The sequence below is a fragment of the Cetorhinus maximus genome, chromosome 18 (genome assembly GCF_964194155.1).
Source record: "Cetorhinus maximus chromosome 18, sCetMax3.hap1.1, whole genome shotgun sequence".
NCBI lineage: Eukaryota > Metazoa > Chordata > Chondrichthyes > Lamniformes > Cetorhinidae > Cetorhinus > Cetorhinus maximus.
In genome coordinates, this window is record NC_135896.1 from 28,930,302 (window position 1) to 28,952,688 (window position 22,387).

Genomic DNA, 22,387 nt, shown 5'->3' on the forward strand with positions numbered 1-22,387 from the left:
AGCCGAAGAAAAACAGCAGACAACTGCGCCATTAATGGGCTTAATTGCTTTCAACTTTTGCACGCACCCGCCAAGTGAAATATCATGTGAGTGCGCAATGACATGAGCAGAGCGGGGCTGTAAAGAGCGAGACTTTACTGAGCAGAGCAGGGTGTTAAAGAGCGAGACTTTACTGAGCAGAGCAGAGCTGTAAAGAGCGAGGCTTTACTGAGCAGAGCAGAGCTGTAAAGAGCGAGACTTTACTGAGCAGAGCAGGGTGGTAAAGAGCGAGACTTTACTGAGCAGAGCAGAGCTGTAAAGAGCGAGACTTTACTGAGCAGAGCAGGGTGGTAAAGAGCGAGACTTTACTGAGCAGAGCAGAGCTGTAAAGAGCGAGACTTTACGAGCAGAGCAGAGCTGTAAAGAGCGAGACTTTACGAGCAGAGCAGAGCTGTAAAGAGCGGGACTTTACTGAGCAGAGCAGAGCTGTAAAGAGCGAGGCTTTACTGAGCAGAGCAGAGCTGTAAAGAGCGAGGCTTTACTGAGCAGAGCAAGGCTGTAAAGAGCGAGGCTTTACTGAGCAGAGCAGAGCTGTAAAGAGCGAGACTTTACTGAGCAGAGCAGAGATGTAAAGAGCGAGACTTTACTGAGCAGAGCAGAGATGTAAAGAGCGAGACTTTACTGAGCAGAGCAGGGTGGTAAAGAGCGAGACTTTACTGAGCAGAGCAGTAAAGAGCGAGACTTTTCTGAGCAGAGCGGGGCTGTAAAGAGCGAGACTTTACTGAGCAGAGCAGAGCTGTAAAGAGCGAGACTTTACTGAGCAGAGCGGGGCTGTAAAGAGCGAGACTTTACTGAGCAGAGCAGGGTGGTAAAGAGCAAGACTTTTCTGAGCAGAGCGGGGCTGTAAAGAGTGAGACTGTACTGAGCAGAGCAGGGTGGTAAAGAGCGAGGCTTTACTGAGCAGAGATGTAAAGAGCGAGACTTTACTGAGCAGATCGGGGCTGTAAAGAGCGAGATTTCAGTGAGCAGAGCGGGGTTGTAAAGAGCAAGTCTTTACTGAGCAGAGCGAGGTTGTAAAGAGCGAGACTTTTCTGAGCAGAGCGGGGTTGTAAAGAGCGAGACTGTACTAAGCAGAGATGTAAAGAGTGAGACTTTACTGAGCAGAGCGGGTCTTAAATTTAAGGAAATAGTCTTTTAATTAAAAACAAACAAAAAGTATGGCAAGTGATCTCAGTCCCGTGTGTTCTATGGCCTGCAGCATGTGGTAATTCTTAGACACACCTTGCAGTCCGGATGACCATGTGCAGGAAGTGCCATCAGCTTGACCAGCTTGAGCAACGGGTTTCGAAGTTGGAGTGTCAGCTGGTGACAGCGCAGTGCATCTGTGAGGCTGAGGGTTACGTGGATAGCACGTTTTTAGTTGTGGTCACTCCGCAGCTTAAGGAAGTGCAGTCAGAGAAGGAATGGATAACCACCAGTCAGAAGGAGGAAGGCAGGCAGGTGGTCAGGAAAGCCAGAGTGCACCTCACTCAAGAACCATTTTTCTGTGTTGGAAAACATGAGGGTGAGGGTACCTCTGGAGTGTGCAGCCAGAGACAAGTTCATGGCACTGTGGGTAGCTCAGCTGCACAAGGGGGGAGGAGTAAGAGTGCAAGAGCAATCGTGGCAGGAGACTCAATAGTGAGGGGTGCACACAGGTGCTTCTACAGCAGTAGACGTGACTCAAGGATGGTATGTTGCCTCCCTGATGCCAGGGTCAAGGATGTCACAGAACGGCTGCAGGACATTCTAAAGGGGGCGGGTGAACAATCAGAGGTCGTGGTTCACTTTGCCACTAACGACATAGGTAGAATGAGGGATGAGATCCTGCAACAAGAAATTAGGGAGCTAGGTAGCAGATTAAAAAGCAGGACTTTAAAGGTTGTAATCTCTGGATTACTTCCTGTGCCACTTGTGAGTGAATATAGGAATAGGAGGATAGAGAGGATGAATGCGTGGCTGAAGAGATGGTGCAGGAGGGAGGGCTTTAGTTTCCTGGATCATTGGAGAAGGGGTGGTACTGGAGCTAATCTTAGGGAATGAAGCCGGGCAAGTGGCAGAAGTGTCAGTGGGGGAGCATTTCAGGGATAGTGACCATAACTCTAAGATTTAAGGTAGTTATTGGAAAAGGACAAAGATGGACCAGAAATAAAGGTCCTGAATTGGGGGAAGGCCGATTTCAATATGATAAAACAGGATGTGGCCAAAGTGGACTGGGAGCAGCTACTTGTAGAAAAGTCTACATCAGAGCACTGGGAGTTATTCAAAAAGGAAATATTGAGTGTTCAGGGCCAACATGTTCCGGTAAAGGTGAACGGTAGGTCCAGCAAGTCCAGGGAACCCTGGATGTCAAGGGATATAGACGATTAGATAAGGGAAAAAAAGGAGGCTTATGGCAGATACAGAAGGCTGAAAACAGCAGAAGCCCTAGAGGAGTATAGAAAGTATAGAGGGGTACTTAAAAAAAGTAATTAGGAGAGTGAAGAGGGGGCATGAAAACACTGGCAGGCAAGATAAAGGAAAATCTCAAGGCATTTTATAAATATACTAAGGGCAATAGGATAACCAGGGAAAGAGTAGGGCCCATTAGGGACCAAAGTGGCAATCTGTGTGTGGAGCCAGAGGACGTAGGTGATGTTTTAAATGATTACTTTTCATCTGTGTTCACTATGGAGAAGGACGATGTAGGTGTAGAAATCAAAGAGGGGACTGTGATATACTTGAACAAATTAGCATTGAAAGGGAGGAGGTATATGCGGTTTTAGCAGGCTTAAAAGTGGATAAATCTCTAGGCCCAGATGAGATGTATCCCAGGCTAGCATGTGAGGCAAGGGAGGAGATTTTAGGGGCTGTCACTAATTTTCAAATCCTCTCTGACCACAGGAGAGGTGCCAGAGAACTGGAGGACATTGATTGTGGTACCATTATTCAAGAAGGGTAGTAGGGATAAACCAGGTAATTACAGGCCAGTGAGTCTAACATCAGTGATAGGAAAACTATTGGAAAAAATTCTGAGGGACAGCTTTAAACTCCACCTGGAGAGGCAGGGATTAATCAGGGATAGTCAGCATGGCTTTGTCAGAGGAGATCATGTCTAACAAATTTGATTGAATTTTTCGAGGAGGTGACTAATTGTGTAGATGAGGAAGGTGCAGTTGATGTAGTCTACATGGACTTCAGTAAGGCTTTTGACAAGGTCTCGCATGGGAGACTGGTCAAGAAGGTAAGAGCCAATGGGATCCGGGGCAATTTGGCAAATTGGATCCAAAATTGGCTTCGTGGCAGGAGGCAGAGGGTGATGGTCGAAGATTGTTTTTGTGATTGGAAGCCTGTGATGAGTGGTGTACTGCAGAGATCGGTGCTGGGGCCCTTGCTGTTTGTAGTGTACATTAATGATTTAGACGTGAGTATAGAAGGTATGATCTGTAAGTTCGCAGATGACACGAAAATTGGTGGTCATAAATAGTGAGGAAGAAAGCCTTAGATTACAGGATAATATAGCTGGGCTGATAGATGGGCTGAGCAGTGGCAAATGGAATTTAACCCTGAGAAGTGGGAGGTGATGCATTTTGGGGGGACTAACACAGCAAGGGAATACACAATGAATGGTAGGATCCTAGGAAGTACAGAGGATCAGAGGGACCTTGGTATACATATCCATAGACCACTGAGGCAGAAGCACAGGTAGATAAGGTGATTAAGAAGGCATATGGGATACTTGCCTTTATTATCCAAGGCATAGAATATAAGAGCAGGGAAGTTATGTTGGAGCTGGAAAAAAACGCTAGTTAGGCCACAGCTGGAGTACTGTGTGCAGTTCTGGTCGCCACACTATAGGAAGGATGTGAGTGCACTGGAGAGGGTGCAGAGGAGGTTCACCAGGATGTTGCCTGGGCTGGAGCGTTTCAGCTATGAAGAGAGACTGGATAGGCTAGGGTTATTTTCCTGAGAGCCGAGAAGGCTGAGGGGGGACCTGATAGAGGTATACAAAATTATGAGGGGCATAGATAAGGTAGATGGGAAGGAATTTTTCCCCCCCTTAGCAGAGGTGTCGATAACCATGGGGCATAGATTTAAGGTAAGGGGCAGGAGGTTTAGAGGGGATTTGAGGAAAAAAATTTTCACCCAAAGGGTGGTTGGGATCTGGAACACACTGCATGAGGGGTTGGTAGACGCAGTAACCCTCTCAACATTTAAGAAATATTTAGATGAGCACTTGAAATGCCATAGCATACAGTGCTACAGGCCAAGTGCTGGAAAATGGGATTGGAATAAATAGGTTCTTGATGGCCAGCATGGACGTGAAGGGCCGAAGGGCCTGTTTCTGTGCTGCATAACTCTGACTCTATGACTATGACATCGGGATGCTCCCCCAATGTCCTCTCGTGCGATTTCACGCCCGACTGGGTCGGGTGCGTGCCCACCCGATCCAAGTAAAATTCAGCCAGTTAGCGTCTATCACAATGGGCCCTTAGGAGTTGGATTTTCTGTTGCTGCATTTGGCATGATGAAGCCTGCCCAATTTTCCATCTGTCACAGGCTAGCGATTCTCCATTCTTCATGTTCTTCTTGGCTACAGCCAGACAATTTTTTTACATCAAGTGCACTGACAAATTCTGGTCCTTACTCTTGTCTGCAGAAACAGATTACCAGTTACTCTTGTCCGCGGAAACAGATTACCAGTTACTCTTGTCCGCGGAAACAGATTACCAGTTACTCTTGTCCGCGGAAACAGATTACCAGTTACTCTTGTCCGCGGAAACAGATTACCAGTTACTCTTGTCCGCGGAAACAGTTTACCAGTTACTCTTGTCCGCGGAAGCAGATTACCAGTTACTCTTGTCCGCGGAAGCAGATTACCAGTTACTCTTGTCCGCGGAAGCAGATTACCAGTTACTCTTGTCCGCGGAAGCAGATTACCAGTTACTCTTGTCCGCAGAAACAGATTACCAGCACATTACTCATATTTGCTCAAATCCAACAATTTATGTTTTTTCTAGTTAAACTGATGATAGAGCCCGGCATACAGAAATGGAAATAGAACATTGTTATTTAACTACTGCAAGATAAACTTCTCTCACAAAGATTACACAGAAGAACTGAACGTTCATTAAAAAATACTCGTGCATCAAATTCACTTCTAAGTTCTATGGGCAGGGTTTTATGTCCCGTGGGCAGGCACATGCCCGACCTGATCGGGCATAAAATAGTGCACGATGATGTCGGGCGAGCGTCCCGATGTCATCGCACACTCGCGTGATATTTTGGTTGGAGGGCGTGTGCGAGAGTCGGCAGCGCGCCCACCGACAATTAAGAGGCCTATTAAAGCCCTTAGTCAAATAATTGAATGATGTTTTTCGCTGCCCGTCCAACCTTACAGTTAGCGGGTGGGTGAATCGGCCAGGCGGCCTTTGGACTTTTAATGAAACCTCATCCACGGGCAGGTTGATGGTTTCTAGCAGTAATTAAAAAAAACAGTAAAAATGTTTACACATCATTTTTAATATGTCCCTGTTCATGTGACTGAGTCACACGTGGGGGCATGTTTCTCTCATATTTAAAATCTTCGTGTTGGTTTCTGTGCCTGTGCTCTGTGCCTTCAGGGAGCCTTCAGTGCACGCTCCATCAGGCATGCGCAGACTTTTGCGCTCGCGCTCCTCCTGTCCCCACCCCGAGCTCCTCAGCGCACCTTTCACGCTGGCTGGCTGTTAATTGGCCAGACAGTGTGAAATCCCGGTCAGGGGCCGATCGCGGGCCACGGTCCATTTCCCAGCCGCTCCCGGGCCCGCCTGCTGCATCCGCCCGACCAACGAGAAACCCTGTCCTATGTTGTGTTTGGTTTGCCATTTAGGACTCTCATTTATCTTGTTATTTCTGAGACTGGAACAGCATTCTAAGATATGAGATTCAATAAAGAGTGCGTGAATACTCAAACGTAAGGCTGTTTAAGAATAAGGGAAGCAGATTTTGCATGGCAGTTTTACCTTCCTGACCAGTGTTTCATTAATGGATTGTATCAAACTCCAATTGGACATGATAGGAAGTAAAACAAAAAAAAAAGGTCCACATTGGACAGTTAAACATTTTAACCTTTGCAAATTAGTACAGCTTTACATGTTGATGATTTAATATTACCACGTGTTAATTACAAAACTTGTTAAACTGGCAGATCATTATTACTATACCATCGGCGGGATTTTCTGCACCTGGCCGCCGCCGCGATCTTCCGGTCCTGCCGCAAGTCAGTGGACTTCTGGCTGGGGCGCTGCCTCGCCTGCGGCGGGTCCCACCCGCAACGGGGCCAGAAAATCTCAGCCCAAATCTTTCTGTACTGTCACCTCAGGAATGCATAATGCTGGATTTGGAGGACAGGATGGAGTAATGACTCTCTTTGTGCCTTGCGTTGGGGTGCAAGATTGATATTGGTGCAATGACACCGGCTTGCAGATTTTATATAGCTGATTATAGTATTCTTTTTCTCAGGTACTGCCCCATTGATTCATATTTGGGATGCCACAACCAAACAGACACATTCTGTGCTCCGTTGTTACCATTCTAAAGGTGTCTGCTGTGTCAGTTTTAGTGCCACAGGCAAACTCCTCCTCTCAGTAGGACTAGACCCTCAATACACCATCACTGTCTGGAGATGGCAAGAAGGTGAGATGAACCCAGAAGACGGCAGAGGAGCACCAATGATTATTTAATTTAACTTGTTTATTACATTTTTATGGGTCAATAAACTCTTTGAATTTAAAGAAACTTAATATATGAATAATAAAAGAGAAGTTCAAATAGCTGCATTAACATATAATTAGTCATAATTTTAAATGCCAATCAAACTTGAACCCCAAAAGACTTTTAGAATGCTAAATGCAAAATATAATTGTAATTTATTTCAGAAATCTTTTTTTCTTTTTCATCTACTTTACCTGCCTTTCTCCCCTAGGTATCAAAGTTGCCAGTAGAAGTGGTCACACCAAAAGAATTTTTGTTGCAGAATTCAGGCCAGATTCAGATACTCAGTTTGTGTCAGTGGGGATGAAACATGTAAGGTTTTGGACCTTTGCTGGCAAAGCTTTACAGAGCAAAAAGGGCAACTTAAATTCAATTGAAGATGCCAGGATGCAAACAATGCTGGCTGTAGCTTTTGGAGCTGTAAGTACCTTTTTTTTTAACCTTTTTTGAAAATATATTTATTATTTCATGGGATGTGGGCATCGCTGGCAAGGCCAACATTTGTTGCCCATGGGCCTAATTGCCATTGATTTGAGTGGCTTGCTAGGCCGTTGCAGAAAGCAGTTAAGAGTCAGCCACATTACTGTGGATCGAGAGTCACATGTAGGCCAGACCAGGTCAGGACGACAGATTTCCTTCCCTAAAGGACTTTAGCGAACCTGATGGGTTCTTACGACAATCGACAACAGTTTTAGGGTCACTATGACTGAGATCAGCTTTTAATTCCAGATTTTGTTAAATGAACATATGTCCCCAGAGCATTAGCCTGGGCCTCTGGATTACTAGTCCAGTGACATTGCCACTCCGCCACTGTCTCCCCCATTTGTATGGTGTATGTTAGATTTTTCTTTAAAGCTGAATCAAACCAAATATGTAGGTTTCTTTCTTTTTCTATCACATTGTTTTATGTAGGAGGCATTAAAAGCTCTTAAAAATGACTTACAAGCCTCCCAAGAACAAATGAGTGAAAAGGTCAGAACATCAACCATTGGTTTTCTGCAGATCAGTGCTACTAAGACATGTTTGGTGTTTACATTGCATGTACTGCTTTAGAAAAATTCATTTAATGTTTTTTTTTAGAAATTCTTAATTTGTACACTTGAAGGCTCGGTCTCTAATTGGTGGGTTCCAGAAATGTCAGAAATGCCTTGATAGAGCAGGAATTCTTAGTTATCATTTACCCCTCAAATCGATAAGGTTCTAAACATTAAATATCAAGTGTCACATAGTAATTAAGTATAGAGTACATTATAATAGCACTTAAACATACGCTTAAGACAGCAGTTACAACTGAACCTGCTAGTTTAGCTGGAGGACTCAAACATGCTACAGTTCTAAGTTCAGTATGTTATGAATCCAAATACTTCTTACAAAAGGCCAGTTTTATACATTTCCCTTATTCCCTCTACATGACAATCCACACAACTTTGCATTGAATAATTATTTAAAGCAGGGGTGGGGCAGGGAACCTATGGGCCAGATTCGGCCCATTGCTCAACTTCATCCGACCCCGCAGCAAGTTTTTTAAAATATAGACCTATGACAGTAGCGACTTAAAATGGCATTTATCATCATCATTATGAATTTGCTTCAGATAAAAGTGTCAGCTAAATTACTATAACAATATTTAACAATACAATAATCAAATTCAGCCATCACGTTAAAACAACAGGTGAGTTGAACGTTTCTGTATTTTCTCTTTTTAAAAAAAAAGTTGATTTTTGTGTGTAGCTTGTGACTGATTTTGTCTGTGTGAATAGTCCATGATGAGAAAAAGGTTCCCCACCCCTGATGTAAAGGTTCAAATACAACTTTATATATGCAGAATTTAATTAACATATCCCTCATTTATCCTTCAGTTTCCTTTACTTAACCAGCTCTTTTTTTCATTCATACCAATTGAAATGGGTAATGTAACCTCAGAAAGAAACCTAAACAAGATAATTAAAGGCTTTCATGGTATTAAAATCCTGAATCTCAGCCCTTCTGTTGTATAGAGTTGTTAAGTGCATCGTTATTACAGTGATTTGTTCCTTTTCAGTTACTGCGTGAAAACTAATCTGTCCTCTTGCAGAATAATTTGACATTTACGGGTACCATCAGTGGAGACGTTTATGTTTGGAGGGAGCATCTTTTGGTCCGAATTGTAGCCAAAGCACATAATGGGCCTGTTTTCACGATGTACACAACATTACGAGATGGCCTGATTGTAACAGGAGGGAAAGAAAGACCGTGAGTAAAAAGATACATTGGCAACTCATTACATGTTTAGTCCAAGAATAAGCAGTGATGACTCCTTATACACGTTGAAATATACACGATTTACAGGTTCACATCTGTTGAAGGGACTGGCCAAATTTATTTTCATATTTTTCTCTTCTCTTATTGTTATAACTCTGACTGATGTAAATACTTCCAGCTGTATAATTTAGAGTAGTATATGGGTACTGTCCATTAACCACTAAGATTATGGAGATGTGCAGTTCATTTATGCAACCACACTGTACCAATGATCTTTGTTCAATCAAACACAAGAGCAGAAGTTGAGAGTTCAATTTGTAATCGTACTCCAAAAATATCACAAGGTGAGGCAGAATGCTTTGAGCTCAGGTGTATTTCTGGAGTCAGCATTGTTTGTGTAACCAGTTTGAACTTGCAGTATGAAAACAATTGTCACTGGAGGGTAGAAAATCAGTCTCGCTGAAGGATTTAAAGGTTTAATGCGCCTTAAAGGGGCAAGCATCATTATTTGTGAAGTAGCATTTCTGTGAGCATTTTAGAAGGACTCAAATCTCCTGTTTCTACCATGGGACTGGAGTAGATGGTTACAGCACCGTCATCCCCATCCTTCCCATGGAAGTTCCCAACAAGAATGGCATGGGATGCTATGAGCAACGTGAGAAACATAACCTGGATGCAGAGTGGTAAAAATAACTCACCGGCCTTCCTGAGTCAGCAACATAATCCCCGGTGCAAAGCATCCATGATATTCCCCTTTCATCTCAGGTTCCATTGTTCTCACACCTCTTTGAAACTCAAATTCTTCCAAATACAAAATCTTTCATGTCTCTATTTTATCTTTGCTTTCAGATCAATAAAATATAATATTCCCCTTCTATTTACCTATGAAATTCCTGCAAGATGCAAACATGTTTCTTTGTACCTCTGACTGCCCTTTGATATTCATACAAACTCTCAACTTATCTAAAAATGCAAATATCTAACATATTTACTTGTACCTCAAACCTAACACCTCTATCCTTTTCATGTTTTAACCTCCCCAGACAACTTGACTCCTATTAATCTCTGCGCAGCTTAATTAAATCTCTCACACAGATACACACACACACAGGCTTTTCCACGGAATAACACAATATTCCCCAAAAAAAAATATATTTTTAAAAATCCATTTCTCGCAACCCCCAAAGTGCTGTTAGGGAGTCCCAGGATTTTGACCCAGCAATGATGAAGCAATGGCAATATACTTCCAAGTCAAGAAGGTGTGTGACTTGGAGAATTTGGAGATGGTGATGTTCCCATGTGCTTGCTGCCCTTGTCCTTCTAGGTAGGAAAGTTTGTGGGCTTGAAAGGTGATTTCAAAGAAGACTCGGCAAGTTGCTGCAGTGCATCTTGTAGATGGAACACACCACAGCAATGGTGTGCTGGTGATGAAACGAGTGAATATTTAACAACATCTTACATTGAGATTGCACATTTAACCTGAGGAACTCCTGCGGATGAGATGATTGGTCTCCAACAACCACGGACATCTTTATTTTGTGCTAAGTATGATTCCAGGCAGCAAAGAGCTTTCCCCCGATTCACATTGCCTTCAATTTTACTCGGAATCCTTGATGCTGCACTTGGTCAAATGCTGTCTTGATGTGAAGGGCAGTCACACTCGCCTCTGAATTTCAGTTCTTTTGCCCCATGTTTGGACCAAAACTGTAAAGAGGTCAAATGCTCTTGTTCGGCACCCTGAGTTGTTTTGCTATGTATGAGGCGCTAAATAAACGCGAGTTGCCTATTGTTGAATGGATAGCAATTCTTTTAGTACTAAACAAGAACGAGTAATTTATTTGCATTAGACCACCTATATTTTTCCACTAGAATTAGCAAAAGAAAGGAATTTTAACTCTTAGATGTTCAAACTGCAGCAGTTCAAGAAGGCGGCTTACCACCACCTTCTCGGGCAGTTAGGGATGGGCAATAAATGCTGCCCTAGCCAGCGATGCCCAGATCCCCTAAACGAATAATGAAAAACAAACATATATCAACACCAAAAAAATCTGATGTTTATGAAACTGGGACATTGGTTTTGTTTTATCAGGTCAAAGGAAGGAGGAGCAGTGAAACTGTGGGATCAAGAACTGAAACGCTGTCGTGCATTCAGGTTGGAAACTGGGCAGGCGATGGACACGGTGCGTTCAGTTTGCAGATGTAAGGTATGCCTATGGTCTCAGCTAAAACAAAGCTCATGCACCGTAGAGATTTATCAGCTGACGGGATTCAGTTTTGTACTTGCGACTCTGGAAGAGGTGAAGCACTGAGCATAAGCCAATTATTAAATCAGGAGGTGGAAGTGAAAACTTTCAAGATTTAGATGCTTTTAGTTTTTTTTAAACCTGCTTTACATTCTGAAAATGAAGTATGAATATACTTGTAGAACTTGTAAAAGTCAGCTGGGGGCTACTGGTGTAGCAGGCAGCACTGATTTCATTAGGAAGGAGACATTAATTCACCAGTACCAGCTGTTCTATTCATTTATTGGGCTGAATCTTACTGGGAAAATAAGGGTGTGTTAATAGCGCTTGCTGCTATTAATACAGTACACAAATTGGCAAGCACATTCAGGAGATTAAAAGATACTGCATAAGTTATGAACCTCCAGAACTTTGCTTCACAAACAGCACCTGGCATTTGGCTTCCCCATTATTTGATGAGTGTACTGGATTTGCGCATTAATTGCCCATTAAACAGAAAGTTAGGGCTGGAACTTAAGTGTAAGTACATTTTTATCAAGTTGATAATTGTTAACGTGATGCCAATCAACCTCTCTGGTTCAGATTGGGAACTATGTCAGTAGTTCAATTTAATTTCTGCATCGTAAATTGTTGATAGAGACATTTAAAAACGTAAAATTTTAATTTTAATATTCATTCATTCTTTTCCTTTCTTTCTTAATCCTAACTTTACTTCCCTTGCTTTAGATTTCTTTCTGTACCTAATGTGACTCTAATTCACCCCCCTTCTCCTATGTTCCTCTTTTCTTTTGGATCTTTAAATTTCATTGGTTAAGGAGATACAGTCGGTCCCACCATTCGCCTAAGGTCTCTCAGATTTCCCCGTTGTCCTCTCCAATGCTGTTATAAACTTGCATTTCCAGCAACTTATAGTGCAAACTATTTTCTGCTGAAAGGTGCAGGTAAAAATTTAACCAAGATCGTATGTCGCAAGATGCCCCACTCCAGCAAGGCCTGGCTTTGGTTTGTCCTCTAGTAATTTATTAGTACACTGGCTGCATTAACTAACTGATGCTCACAACTATATTAATTTATTGAGGGAGATGGAAGAGGAGAGAAGAGGAAGAAAAGACTGCAGGGTGTACGAGGTGTAACTGTGGATAAAGAGGGTTGGGTGGATCTGAGCCACAGACAATTTTTCAATTGGTGATAGAAACAACTGCTGTCCAGCCAGGGGCCAGTTTCACCTGTGTCTTCTCATAGCATTAGGGGGAAGTGAGGGGTTTCTGTCTGAGAGTGGGGGGGTTGGTGCTCAGTTGGCCTTGATTGAGAAGTGGCAAGTGGCACAAGTTATTTTTCAGCAGTTGGGAAGTGGAAAGATTTGACTCTCAGTATGTGAGGTGAGTTACTAGTCACAGGGGGCAGGGATTGGTCCCAACTTTGTTCTAATTGGAAATTGGGGTGCAAACAGGAGGTGGGAAGTTGTTCTTCACATGAGAAAGGGACAGGGCAAGTTTGTTTTCAGTGGAGGTGAGGCAAAGGCCAAGGTTTTTATTTTTGCTGTGATGTGAGTATGGTCATCTGCATCCTCAGTGGAACACACAAGATGTCCAGGCTTTGGCCACATGAGAAGGAAGGTGGCAGGACCTCTGTCCTTAGTAGGGAATGGGAAATATAAAGTTTTTGCTCAGTGGGTGAAGGGTGTGGTTATTTATTTGAATTTCTGCTAAGCAAGGTGGGGTTGTCCAGACCTGTGCTGAGAAGAGATGTTCCCACCCAACCTTGCAAACCCTACCATCAAAAAGGGCAAGAGCAGTAATATTGTGAGAACGTCATTGGCTCCAAATAGCACACTATCCTGACTCGGACAAATATCATCGTTCCTTCATAATCACTGTGTCACTATCCTGAATTTCCTTACCTAACACTGTGATGAAGGTAGTTCAGAGATATCTGTAGTGAAAGTCTTTTTTAAGATTTGATTTATTAACAGGGAAAAATTCTGGTTGGAACGAGAAATGCAGAGATCATCGAAGTTGGTGAGAAGAATGCTGCATGCAACATTTTAATTAACAATCACATGGATGGACCAATCTGGGGTCTTTCAACTCATCCTATTAAAGATATCTTTCTGTCTGCAGCAGAAGACGGGACTGTTAGGTTATGGGACATTACTGAAAAGGCAAGTGTGTAATTTAAATTGCAACACTAAAAGATGGATATTCACCAAGCAATTATTTTGGTAGTAAGTAATTGCTGTAATCATGTGTCAATATGTCACTGCCTTACAAAGTAATATATTGGGCAGAATCTTCTGGTCAGCATGCGGGGGCCCTGCACACTAACACGTAAAATGATGCACGGTGATATCAGGCATGCGTCCCGTCATCACCGTGCGTCATTCTGATCTTCCATTCGGCAGGCGTGCACCGGAGTCGGCTGTGCACCTGCTGAACTGTCAAAAGTATGTTAAGGCCATGAATAAACTAATTAAAGTAATTGTCAGGGCTGCCAGTCAAACCTTAAGATTGACGGGCAGGCGAAGAGCCCAGGCGGCCTTCGCATTTCTCATGAAACCTCATCCACGGGCGGAATGAGGCTTCATGAAGGGTTTATTAACTAAATAAAAATTATTAAAATTCATAAACATGCCTGAATTTTTAAAAAGTTTTTACCACCTTTTGCACTGAACTGAGGCAGCTCCGTGCCTCGGAGATTTTCGCGTCCATGTGCAAAAGAGCGCAGGCCCCGACTCTTCCTCCTCCCCCTCCCCCCGCCCGCACAGGTAGCGCTGAGAGCTTCCAGGTGCGCGTCACGCTGGGCGGGCCTTAACTGGCCCGGCCACGTAAACTGGCGGCGCGCAGCCGAACGCGGGCAGCGATAGGCTCCGCGCCCACTCCGCCCAAGGGGGAGAAAATTCTCCCCATTGTTGTCATACTGAACAAGCCATTTTTGATGAAATAAGAGAAACAAGCCAATTGTAAGAAGGAAACCAGTAAGATGGCAGCTTATCCTAAATTGTATCTACAAATGGGAGCCTCATTTTCTAGTCTTACCTGCAAGGATATGAAAACAGGAACTATGATTTCATTATTTTTTTAAAAATGCAGACGAGGTTATCGCTAGGATGCTTGAGTTCGGAAACAAATGTTTTCAATGGAAAATGAAACAATCATAAAGACGTAAAAAGCAATGGTATCGGGCAACTACACGGTATCAAATTGTATGGAAGGTACTGTGATGACTTTTGGAAATTGGCAGATTGAAAACGATTGTTGTGGAGGAAACTAGCTTTTATTTTAAGATTTAAGACGGCTTAACTCTAAAGTAAAATTACTTTTCTCCCCTCTTCAAAATAATCATTGAAACATTTGTCAGCGTTAGAACACTACACCAATAGTAAGCAAACTGAGAAATTTTGATGTGCATTTTTAGCTCTAAGCCCTTATTTTTAATTGTGTAACAGAAGATGCTGAATAAAGTAAACCTGGGGCACCCTGCTCGAACAGTTGCCTACAGCCCTGAGGGAGATATGGTGGCCATCGGTATGAAAAATGGAGAGTTCATTATACTTGTGGTGACATCACTAACCATCTGGGGCAAAAAACGAGACAGGAGATCTGCCATTCAGGACATCAAGTAAGCAAATAAAGGCAAACTCAAGAATGTCAGTCATTAAAATTTGAAGCAGTACTGTTGATCTTTATTAAAAAAAGACTTGCATTTATATAGCACCTTTCATGGCCTTAGGATGTCCTGAAGCACTTTATGACCAATGAAGTATTTCCAAAGTATGGCCACTGTTGTAACTTAAGAATTGAAGTCATATTTAATATTGCATTTTACTGTGCTGTGGAAAAGTGAAGCTGAAAGGGTGTTTCCTCTTGTAGGAGAGACTACATATAGGGGACACAGTTTAAAAATAAGAGGTCTCCTATTTAAGACGGAGATGAGAATAAGTTTTTTCCTGAGGGCTGTGAATCTTTGGAACTATCTTCCCCAGAGAGTGTGGAGGCAGGGTCATTGAATAATTTTAAGGCGGAGGTAGATAGATTTTTGACTAACGAGGGAGTCAAAAGTTATTGGGGATAGACAGATTGTGGAGTTCAGGTCACAGTCTGACCAGTCGTAATCTTATTGAATGGTGGAGCAAGCTCGAGGGGCCGAATGGCCAACTCCTGCTCCAAATTCCTAAGTCTGTATGTTCGTTGGTGCTATCTTATTTTTATTCATCTGTATTTGGGAAAAATAAAATATGCATTAAAGATGTATATAAGGTGACTGTTTATGTGGATAATTATAAAATAGTGGTATTTTAACATCATCACCTTCACTGTGAATTTATAAAAGCGAGTTTCTAGGTGTCAGAAATGTTGCAATAACTGCTGCTGCATGGTTCTATAGATTAATCCATTGGAAATGAATATAATAGGGATGCAATGATCTGATTAGAATGGATCACCTGGCTGTTTCTGCATAATTGCTGGATCTATGGCCCTATCAGTCATAAGTCTGATTAATACCTACTAATAGTTTGAAGTCTTAATTATACTGCAACATTATGATAGTCATTTTATAAGTTTGCAAATAAATTATTTATTTTCTTTGCACTATATTTTTATGAAAAATGTATTTTGATGGTTAAAATCTTTTGTTCAGGTTCAGTCCTAGCTCTCAATATTTGGCTGTGGGGACATGTGAGAATGCCATAGACTTTTATGACCTCACGCTAGGACCAGCACTAAATCGAATCAGCTATTGTAAAGATATTGCCAGCTTTGTTATCCAAATCGACTTCTCAGCAGACAGCAATTATATCCAGGTATTAACTGCAGTCTCTTTATTTTGACCACATAGGTTTTAAGAATCACAGCGCATGGTAGCATATTGGTTATGTTACTGGGCTAGTAATACAGATGCCTGGACAAATAATCTGCAGACACAAGTTTAAATCCCATCCTGGCAGCTGAGGAACTAAAATTTAATTAAACAAAATTGGAATTAAAAGAAAAGTTAGTATTGGTGATGGTGAACATGTAACTATCGAATTGGTGGTTCACTAATGCCCTTTGGGGAAAGAAATCTGACATCCTTACCTGGTTTGGTCTAAGCGACTCCAGGTCCACAGCAATGTGACTGGCTCACTCTGAACAACTGAGTGGCTTGCTGGGCTATTGTAGAGGACAGTTATGAAGGCACCAGTGCTTCTCAAGGGTAACTGAGGATGTTCCTTGCCAGCAATGCCTACATCCTGTGAATGAATTTTTTTAAATGCTAAAATCACGTGAACCAAGATGATCAATTGAATACAAGACGTTTTTAAAGCAGTTTGAAATAGATAATTCTCCTCAAAGACATAATATTTGTAGGTGAAGCACATCACTTAAGATCATCTTTCAGTTTCAAAAAATGAAATACTTGTATAGTTTATATGAAATTCCTTGGATAAATGAAATACCTTGTATAGTTTAAATGCAATAAGAATTATTTCTCTGGATATAGAACATGATGTGTGCTAACCAGACGATGAACTGTATCATATCTAGAATACATGATAGGAAAAATTGTGTAAAGGCTAATGTTTGCAGTATTGTTATCCATTTAATAAAGCCTACCGTTATTAAGAATTCAATCATCTAAGCCAAAGCATTCAAGCAATTTTAATTTTTATGCGGCTATCTGCTTAGTCAAGATTATTGATTTTACAGGTTTCTACTGGATCATATAAACGACTGGTGTATGAGGTGCCTTTAGGAAAACAAGTTATTGAACAGTCTCAGATAGACAGAATAACGTGGGCTACTTGGACCAGGTGAACTGAATTTATTTGAACCTTAATGTACAGGTTTAGAAGGGGAGCGCTAACAGTAGTTAGCAGTACAATGTTATTGCTCAAAACTTAAGGCTTTTTGATGTGGCCTGGTCTGTCTTCTACAGCATTGACACTAATCATGATGAGCCCTTTTGTTACCAATGTCAAGTGAAGAGCAAGGTCATGAATGGGAGAAGACCATTTGATACATTCAAGTTCTAACTTTAGTAGCTAAACTCTTCCATTGCAGCACCCAGCTATATTTTGAACAGTTGCAATGTTTTTGATTCAACTACGCTGCCCAAATACTTATCATTTGGTAAAGAAATTCTTAATTGATATTTTTTCAAAATATTTTCCAAAAGTTTCTTCCAGTTCTACTTCCTAGTTTTATTTTCAAGTAATGATTTGTGTATAAGGTAACCATGCAATATATAATATTTTATGCATGTCAAAGCCATCTTAAACATGCTTCTTCTGCATTGTAAAGCTGAGCTGTACAAGTTTACTGCGTTACTGCTTCCCTTTACATAGTTCTCTAACCTTTTCTCATAGCTCATGCTCTTTACACTTGAGTCAGTCTTCTTGTTCTTCTCTATCATTTCTCAATATTATATATCATTTTCATGCAAAAGCAAAATACTGCAGATGCTGGAAATCTGAAATAAAAACAGAAAATGCTGAAAATACTCAGTAGGTCTGGCAGCATCTGTTAAGAGTGAATGGTTCAGGTTGATGGACTTTCATCATAACTGGGAAAAATTAGAAATGTAATAGGTTTTAAGTAAGTCACAGGGTTGGGAGAGGGAATGGGAAGAGGGTGGAAAAAGAGGGGAGAAGGTGGAAAAAGAAAAGGAAGATTTCTGTTAGGACAGAAGATGGGAGATATTAAATGAGAAGAGTTGGTGGGGTAGAGCCAAATGGAATAGTAATGGGACAATTAAAGTAACAAAATATGTCCTGAGGAGTTGTGAATGGCAGAAGCAGCAACAGCCACCATCCAAAAGCAAAAACAAGATTAAGACTGAAAGATACAAAGAAAAGGAAACAAAAATTGGGGAGCACAGATTATGGTCTGAAATTGTTGAACTCAACATAGTCCAGAAGTGCCAAATGGAAAAATGAGATGCTCTTCTTTTTCATGATGTGGTGACTGAAACTGAAGATCATACTGAGTGTGATCTGACTAGTGCATAACTTTTGAAGACTTGTGTTCTATTTTTCTGCAAAAAGTTCCTAGGGTTTCAATCGTTTTGTCACGTTCTCTGAACATTGAAAAGTGACATATCTGTTGTTACTGTTGAGTCCATTACTAAGTTTGTCTTGCTAATTTAGTTTCATAATTTTGAAACCATCCAGACAGAATGCTTTACATAGGACTACAGAGGGTATATGACACAGAAACAGTCCATTTGGCCCAACCAGTCCATGCTGGCATTCATGCTCCACTCAAACCTCCTCCTATCTTTCCTCATCTAAATCTGTTAGAAATGAGATGAGATTCATAGTTTATTTAATGCATTTAGAATTTAAAAAAATTAATTTGAGCATTGCTGAAAAAGGAGACATGCTGTCGAAGCTTTTTATCTTGCATTCATCAGGACAGATGCAAGAATGCCAAATTTCAAAGGGAGCAACAACTGATAGATTGTATCAAACAAGCACATCCCTTTGGCTATTCAAAGTAATAGTAATAACATATAGGCCGTGATTCTATGATTGGACAGCACTCTGTACAATCCCAAGTGTGCTAAAAATTGCACTAATAACCAATTTAAGATCATCAATTAGGCTCACAATGTGGCTTGCTTACGCTTACTATATTCATATGCAGGGACCTGCCCTCTGCAGGCAAAAGGAACATGTCCAGGCATTGTGCCTTTTTTGAATCAAAGAAAGGCGTGGGGGATAATAGATATGTATATTTAATAGTTTGTTCCATAAAGGTCTAAATATGGAAATATAGATTAGCTATCCCTCAGTCCTCTGCCACTACAACTTTTTCTAATGTGTTCAAGCAGCATTGGAACAGCTTGGCAAGGGGAACAGCTAGTTCCGTAGCGCAAGTCTTCAGTACTACTGCTAGGTCCCATAACATATATCCAGTATCTTCAGCTGTTTCTTATTATAATGTGGAGTGAATGGAATAGACTGAAAACTGGCATTTGTAATGCTGGGGACCACAGAAGGAGTCTGAGATGGACCATCCACTCGGTACTTTGACTGAAGATGGCTGCAAATGCTTCAGGCTTCTCTCCCCCTTTCATTGAGCTTGGAGATGTTTGTGAGGCCTCCTCCATTCACAACTGGATGTGGCAAGATTACAGAGCTTTAATCTAGTGTCACCATACTAACACACACCTGAGGCCTGCCTGATATGATTTCCAAAAAACAGGTAGAGGTCTTATTAAATTATTTAACTAGCTGTCCTTTGCCAGATATGTGTCTTATATTGGGCAGGCTATGCCAAGTATTAAGTAACCAAGCCAGGGGTCAAAACAACAGTGGTTTTTGTGTGCTTTCCCTCTTGCCTATGTACTGCTGCCGTCAGCTCACCCAAAATATTTAGATGAAGCTGGATCACGTAAAAGATTTGAGCCTCTTGCTGGAGGCATCAAAAGCAGAATTTTGCCCTTGTCGGGTGGTGGGGTCGGTGGGGCCAGTCAGGAAGCCGACAGCCACCCGTGATCGGGCCCGTCCAGTGTGAAACATGAGCGGCATTGTTCGGGGATGAGGGGAGAAGAGCGAGGGGAGGAGGGCGAGCTGATTTTCGCGCGTGCGCTCTTGAAAATCTCCGAGGCACAGAGCTGCCTCAGGGAGATGGAGTTTTCAAAACAAAAATAAAGATTTGAAAAATGTTATAACATGTCCCCTCATGTGACTCTATCACATGAGTAGGGACATGTTATAAATGAAATTTTATTTCGTTTTTATTTGATGTTGGAAACCTCATCCCACTCGTGGATGAGGTTTCCAAAAAAGTGCAAAGGCTGCTTGGCCTTTTCACCTGCTTGCCAACTGTAAAGTTGGATGGGCAGCGAAAAACTTGTTTCAAGTACCTTGTTAATGGCCTTAACAGGCCTTTTAATTATCAGCGGGCGCTGCCGATTCCTGCGTGCACCCGCCAACCGAAATATCGCGCCACTGTGCGTTGACATCAGGGCGCTCGCCTGACATCAACGTGCATCATTTTACGCTCGAGCAGGTCGGGCACGCGCCCGCCCGCCTGCCAAGGTAAAAATTCTGCCCCAAGTGTGCGTAATGCACAAATCAACCATCCCTGTTCTCTTGTTGAAAATTTACCCAATATTCCTTTGAGTGTGAATGGCCATCCTGTGCCATTAAACTCAAATTTGTTGAACTAGGAACAGGGCCTTGGTCAAAAAACATCGGACTTAAAAATGTTATATCCAATAAGCTGAACATAGGATTTAGGGTTTCTGTTCAACTCTGCATGCTACAGCAGTAGATATTGTGGTATATCACTGGATTAACTAAACTAACTAAAAATCTGGACATTTCAAGCACACTACATTAAGCTTAAATAGAATTTCCATGACCTTAACACTGGTTTAAGAAAATATTGGGCTGGAAGCCAATCCCACCCACAAATCAAAATAATGAGCATGGTAAGTTTCTTTGATTGCGTCCATTTCTGGCTCTTCAAGGAGCCTTTCAAATTCAGCTTTTATTTTAGGCGCAGACACCGGTAAACATTTTAAATACTAAAAAATCGTTAACTTACTAAGAAACTGACTAGTATGCACCAATTAGACTAGTAACATGGCTCAGTGTTTTAGTCATTTTTAGTGAGGATTACTCAGTTGATAAACTAGACACTTATTAAAATGCTTACTGTTTGTGATAAATCTATTTTTAGCTATTTAATAAAATTGCACCATTACCACTCTTACATTCATTTTTTTAGTGCAAGGGACAAAAATAAACAATTACAGCTCTTTCAAGGAATACTATCATTGAGATTTTGATTGATTTATGCAATTTGACTTGGCTGGAAATTTGAACCTTCACTTCAGAAAAATTACTGATTGCATCTAAAGTGGAAACTACAGTCAGTTTACAAAGAGAGGACAAGAAAAGTTTCTCAACAAAACTATAAATTATACGTGTGTTGCGTTTCCAGCAGCATTAGATTTATCTCCAAATTATAATGGATGTGGCAAGGAATGTTAAAACACAGACAACTCTTCATTTCTGTGTTCATTGAAGTTAAAGAAATCAGGGGATATATGTGCAATTTATAAGTTTTCTTTCTTATAGTATTCTAGGTGATGAAGTCATTGGAATTTGGTCTCGAAATCTCGATAAAGCTGATGTGAATTGTGCCTGTGTCTCACACTCGGGTCTGAACATTGTAACTGGAGATGATTTTGGCATGGTAAAACTCTTCGACTTTCCATGCACAGAGAAATTTGTAAGTCTTATTTTTCTATCATCTTATGAAATAAGGGCCAGATTTTATTTTCCAGTTATAAATTTTCTTCCTCTTCCTAAGCTGCATAAGTATTCAAGAGAAGTTTACTAAAGGGATGCCTAAGTGAATCATCTGACATTGGATTAGATAACTCCAGCCTAATCATGTGCTTTTACAATATGCCTTCCAGAAAAAAATTATTCATGGTTTACTTTCAAGTTGCTTTACCTGTGTCGTAGTTGATGGCTTAACCTCGGACTTTCCATTAATATTAGATTTCCCCAGAATGCTGCCCTCATAGCTCCTCATTACTTAAGATTTATTTTCTTTATCATCCAATCCTACCCACTCTACGTTGCTCGTTTTCTTTCAGATCACATGCCTCAGGAAAGACAATCCCTATTTCTCTCACAGGACAATGACTGAATCAATTAGCATAGAATGATACAGCATAGGAGCCAACAGTTCAGCCCATCATGCTGATACCAGTTCTATGCATGGGCTACCTAATTAGTCCCATTCCCCTGCTCCTTTCCCATCGTCCTTTAAGTATTTATCCAATTCTCCTTTCAAAGTTATTGAATCTACTTCTAGAATACTTTCAGGCAGCACACTCAACTCCGACTTTTTTTTTAGCTAAATATCTTAAATCTCTGTCCTCTGGTTACTGATCTTTCTGCCACTCAAGTTTCTCCTTATTCACTAAATCAAAACCTTTAATGATTTTGAACACCTGTCAAATCTTCCCTCCTTCTCTGTTGTAAGGAAAACAATCCCAGTTTCTCATCTCCCCCTGTAGCTGGTCTTTCATCCCTGAAACCATTTTAGTAAATCTCCTCTGCACCCTCTCTAAGGCCTTGACTTCTTTCCTATAAGAGTGGTAGCCAGAGTTGGATATAATACTCCAGTGTTTTATAAAGATTT

General features: G+C 41.4%; 1 protein-coding gene across 6 annotated transcripts in view; it reads left to right on the forward strand.

Moving 5' to 3' along the window:
- The window catches only part of LOC144693023 (echinoderm microtubule-associated protein-like 5), a 182,861-nt gene that overhangs the window by 157,492 nt on the left and 2,982 nt on the right, over positions 1 to 22,387 (forward strand). For 5 of the 6 annotated variants that reach the window (XM_078562291.1, XM_078562292.1, XM_078562295.1 and 2 more), the window contains 9 exons: positions 6,502 to 6,675; positions 6,965 to 7,173; positions 8,828 to 8,985; positions 11,084 to 11,198; positions 13,210 to 13,398; positions 14,683 to 14,855; positions 15,876 to 16,038; positions 16,925 to 17,028; positions 21,310 to 21,463. In XM_078562291.1, coding sequence (XP_078418417.1) covers positions 6,502 to 6,675; positions 6,965 to 7,173; positions 8,828 to 8,985; positions 11,084 to 11,198; positions 13,210 to 13,398; positions 14,683 to 14,855; positions 15,876 to 16,038; positions 16,925 to 17,028; positions 21,310 to 21,463 — 1,439 coding nt within the window. The remainder of the gene's footprint in view (positions 1 to 6,501; positions 6,676 to 6,964; positions 7,174 to 8,827; positions 8,986 to 11,083; positions 11,199 to 13,209; positions 13,399 to 14,682; positions 14,856 to 15,875; positions 16,039 to 16,924; positions 17,029 to 21,309; positions 21,464 to 22,387) is intronic. The other variant, XM_078562294.1, reaches the window with a different exon arrangement.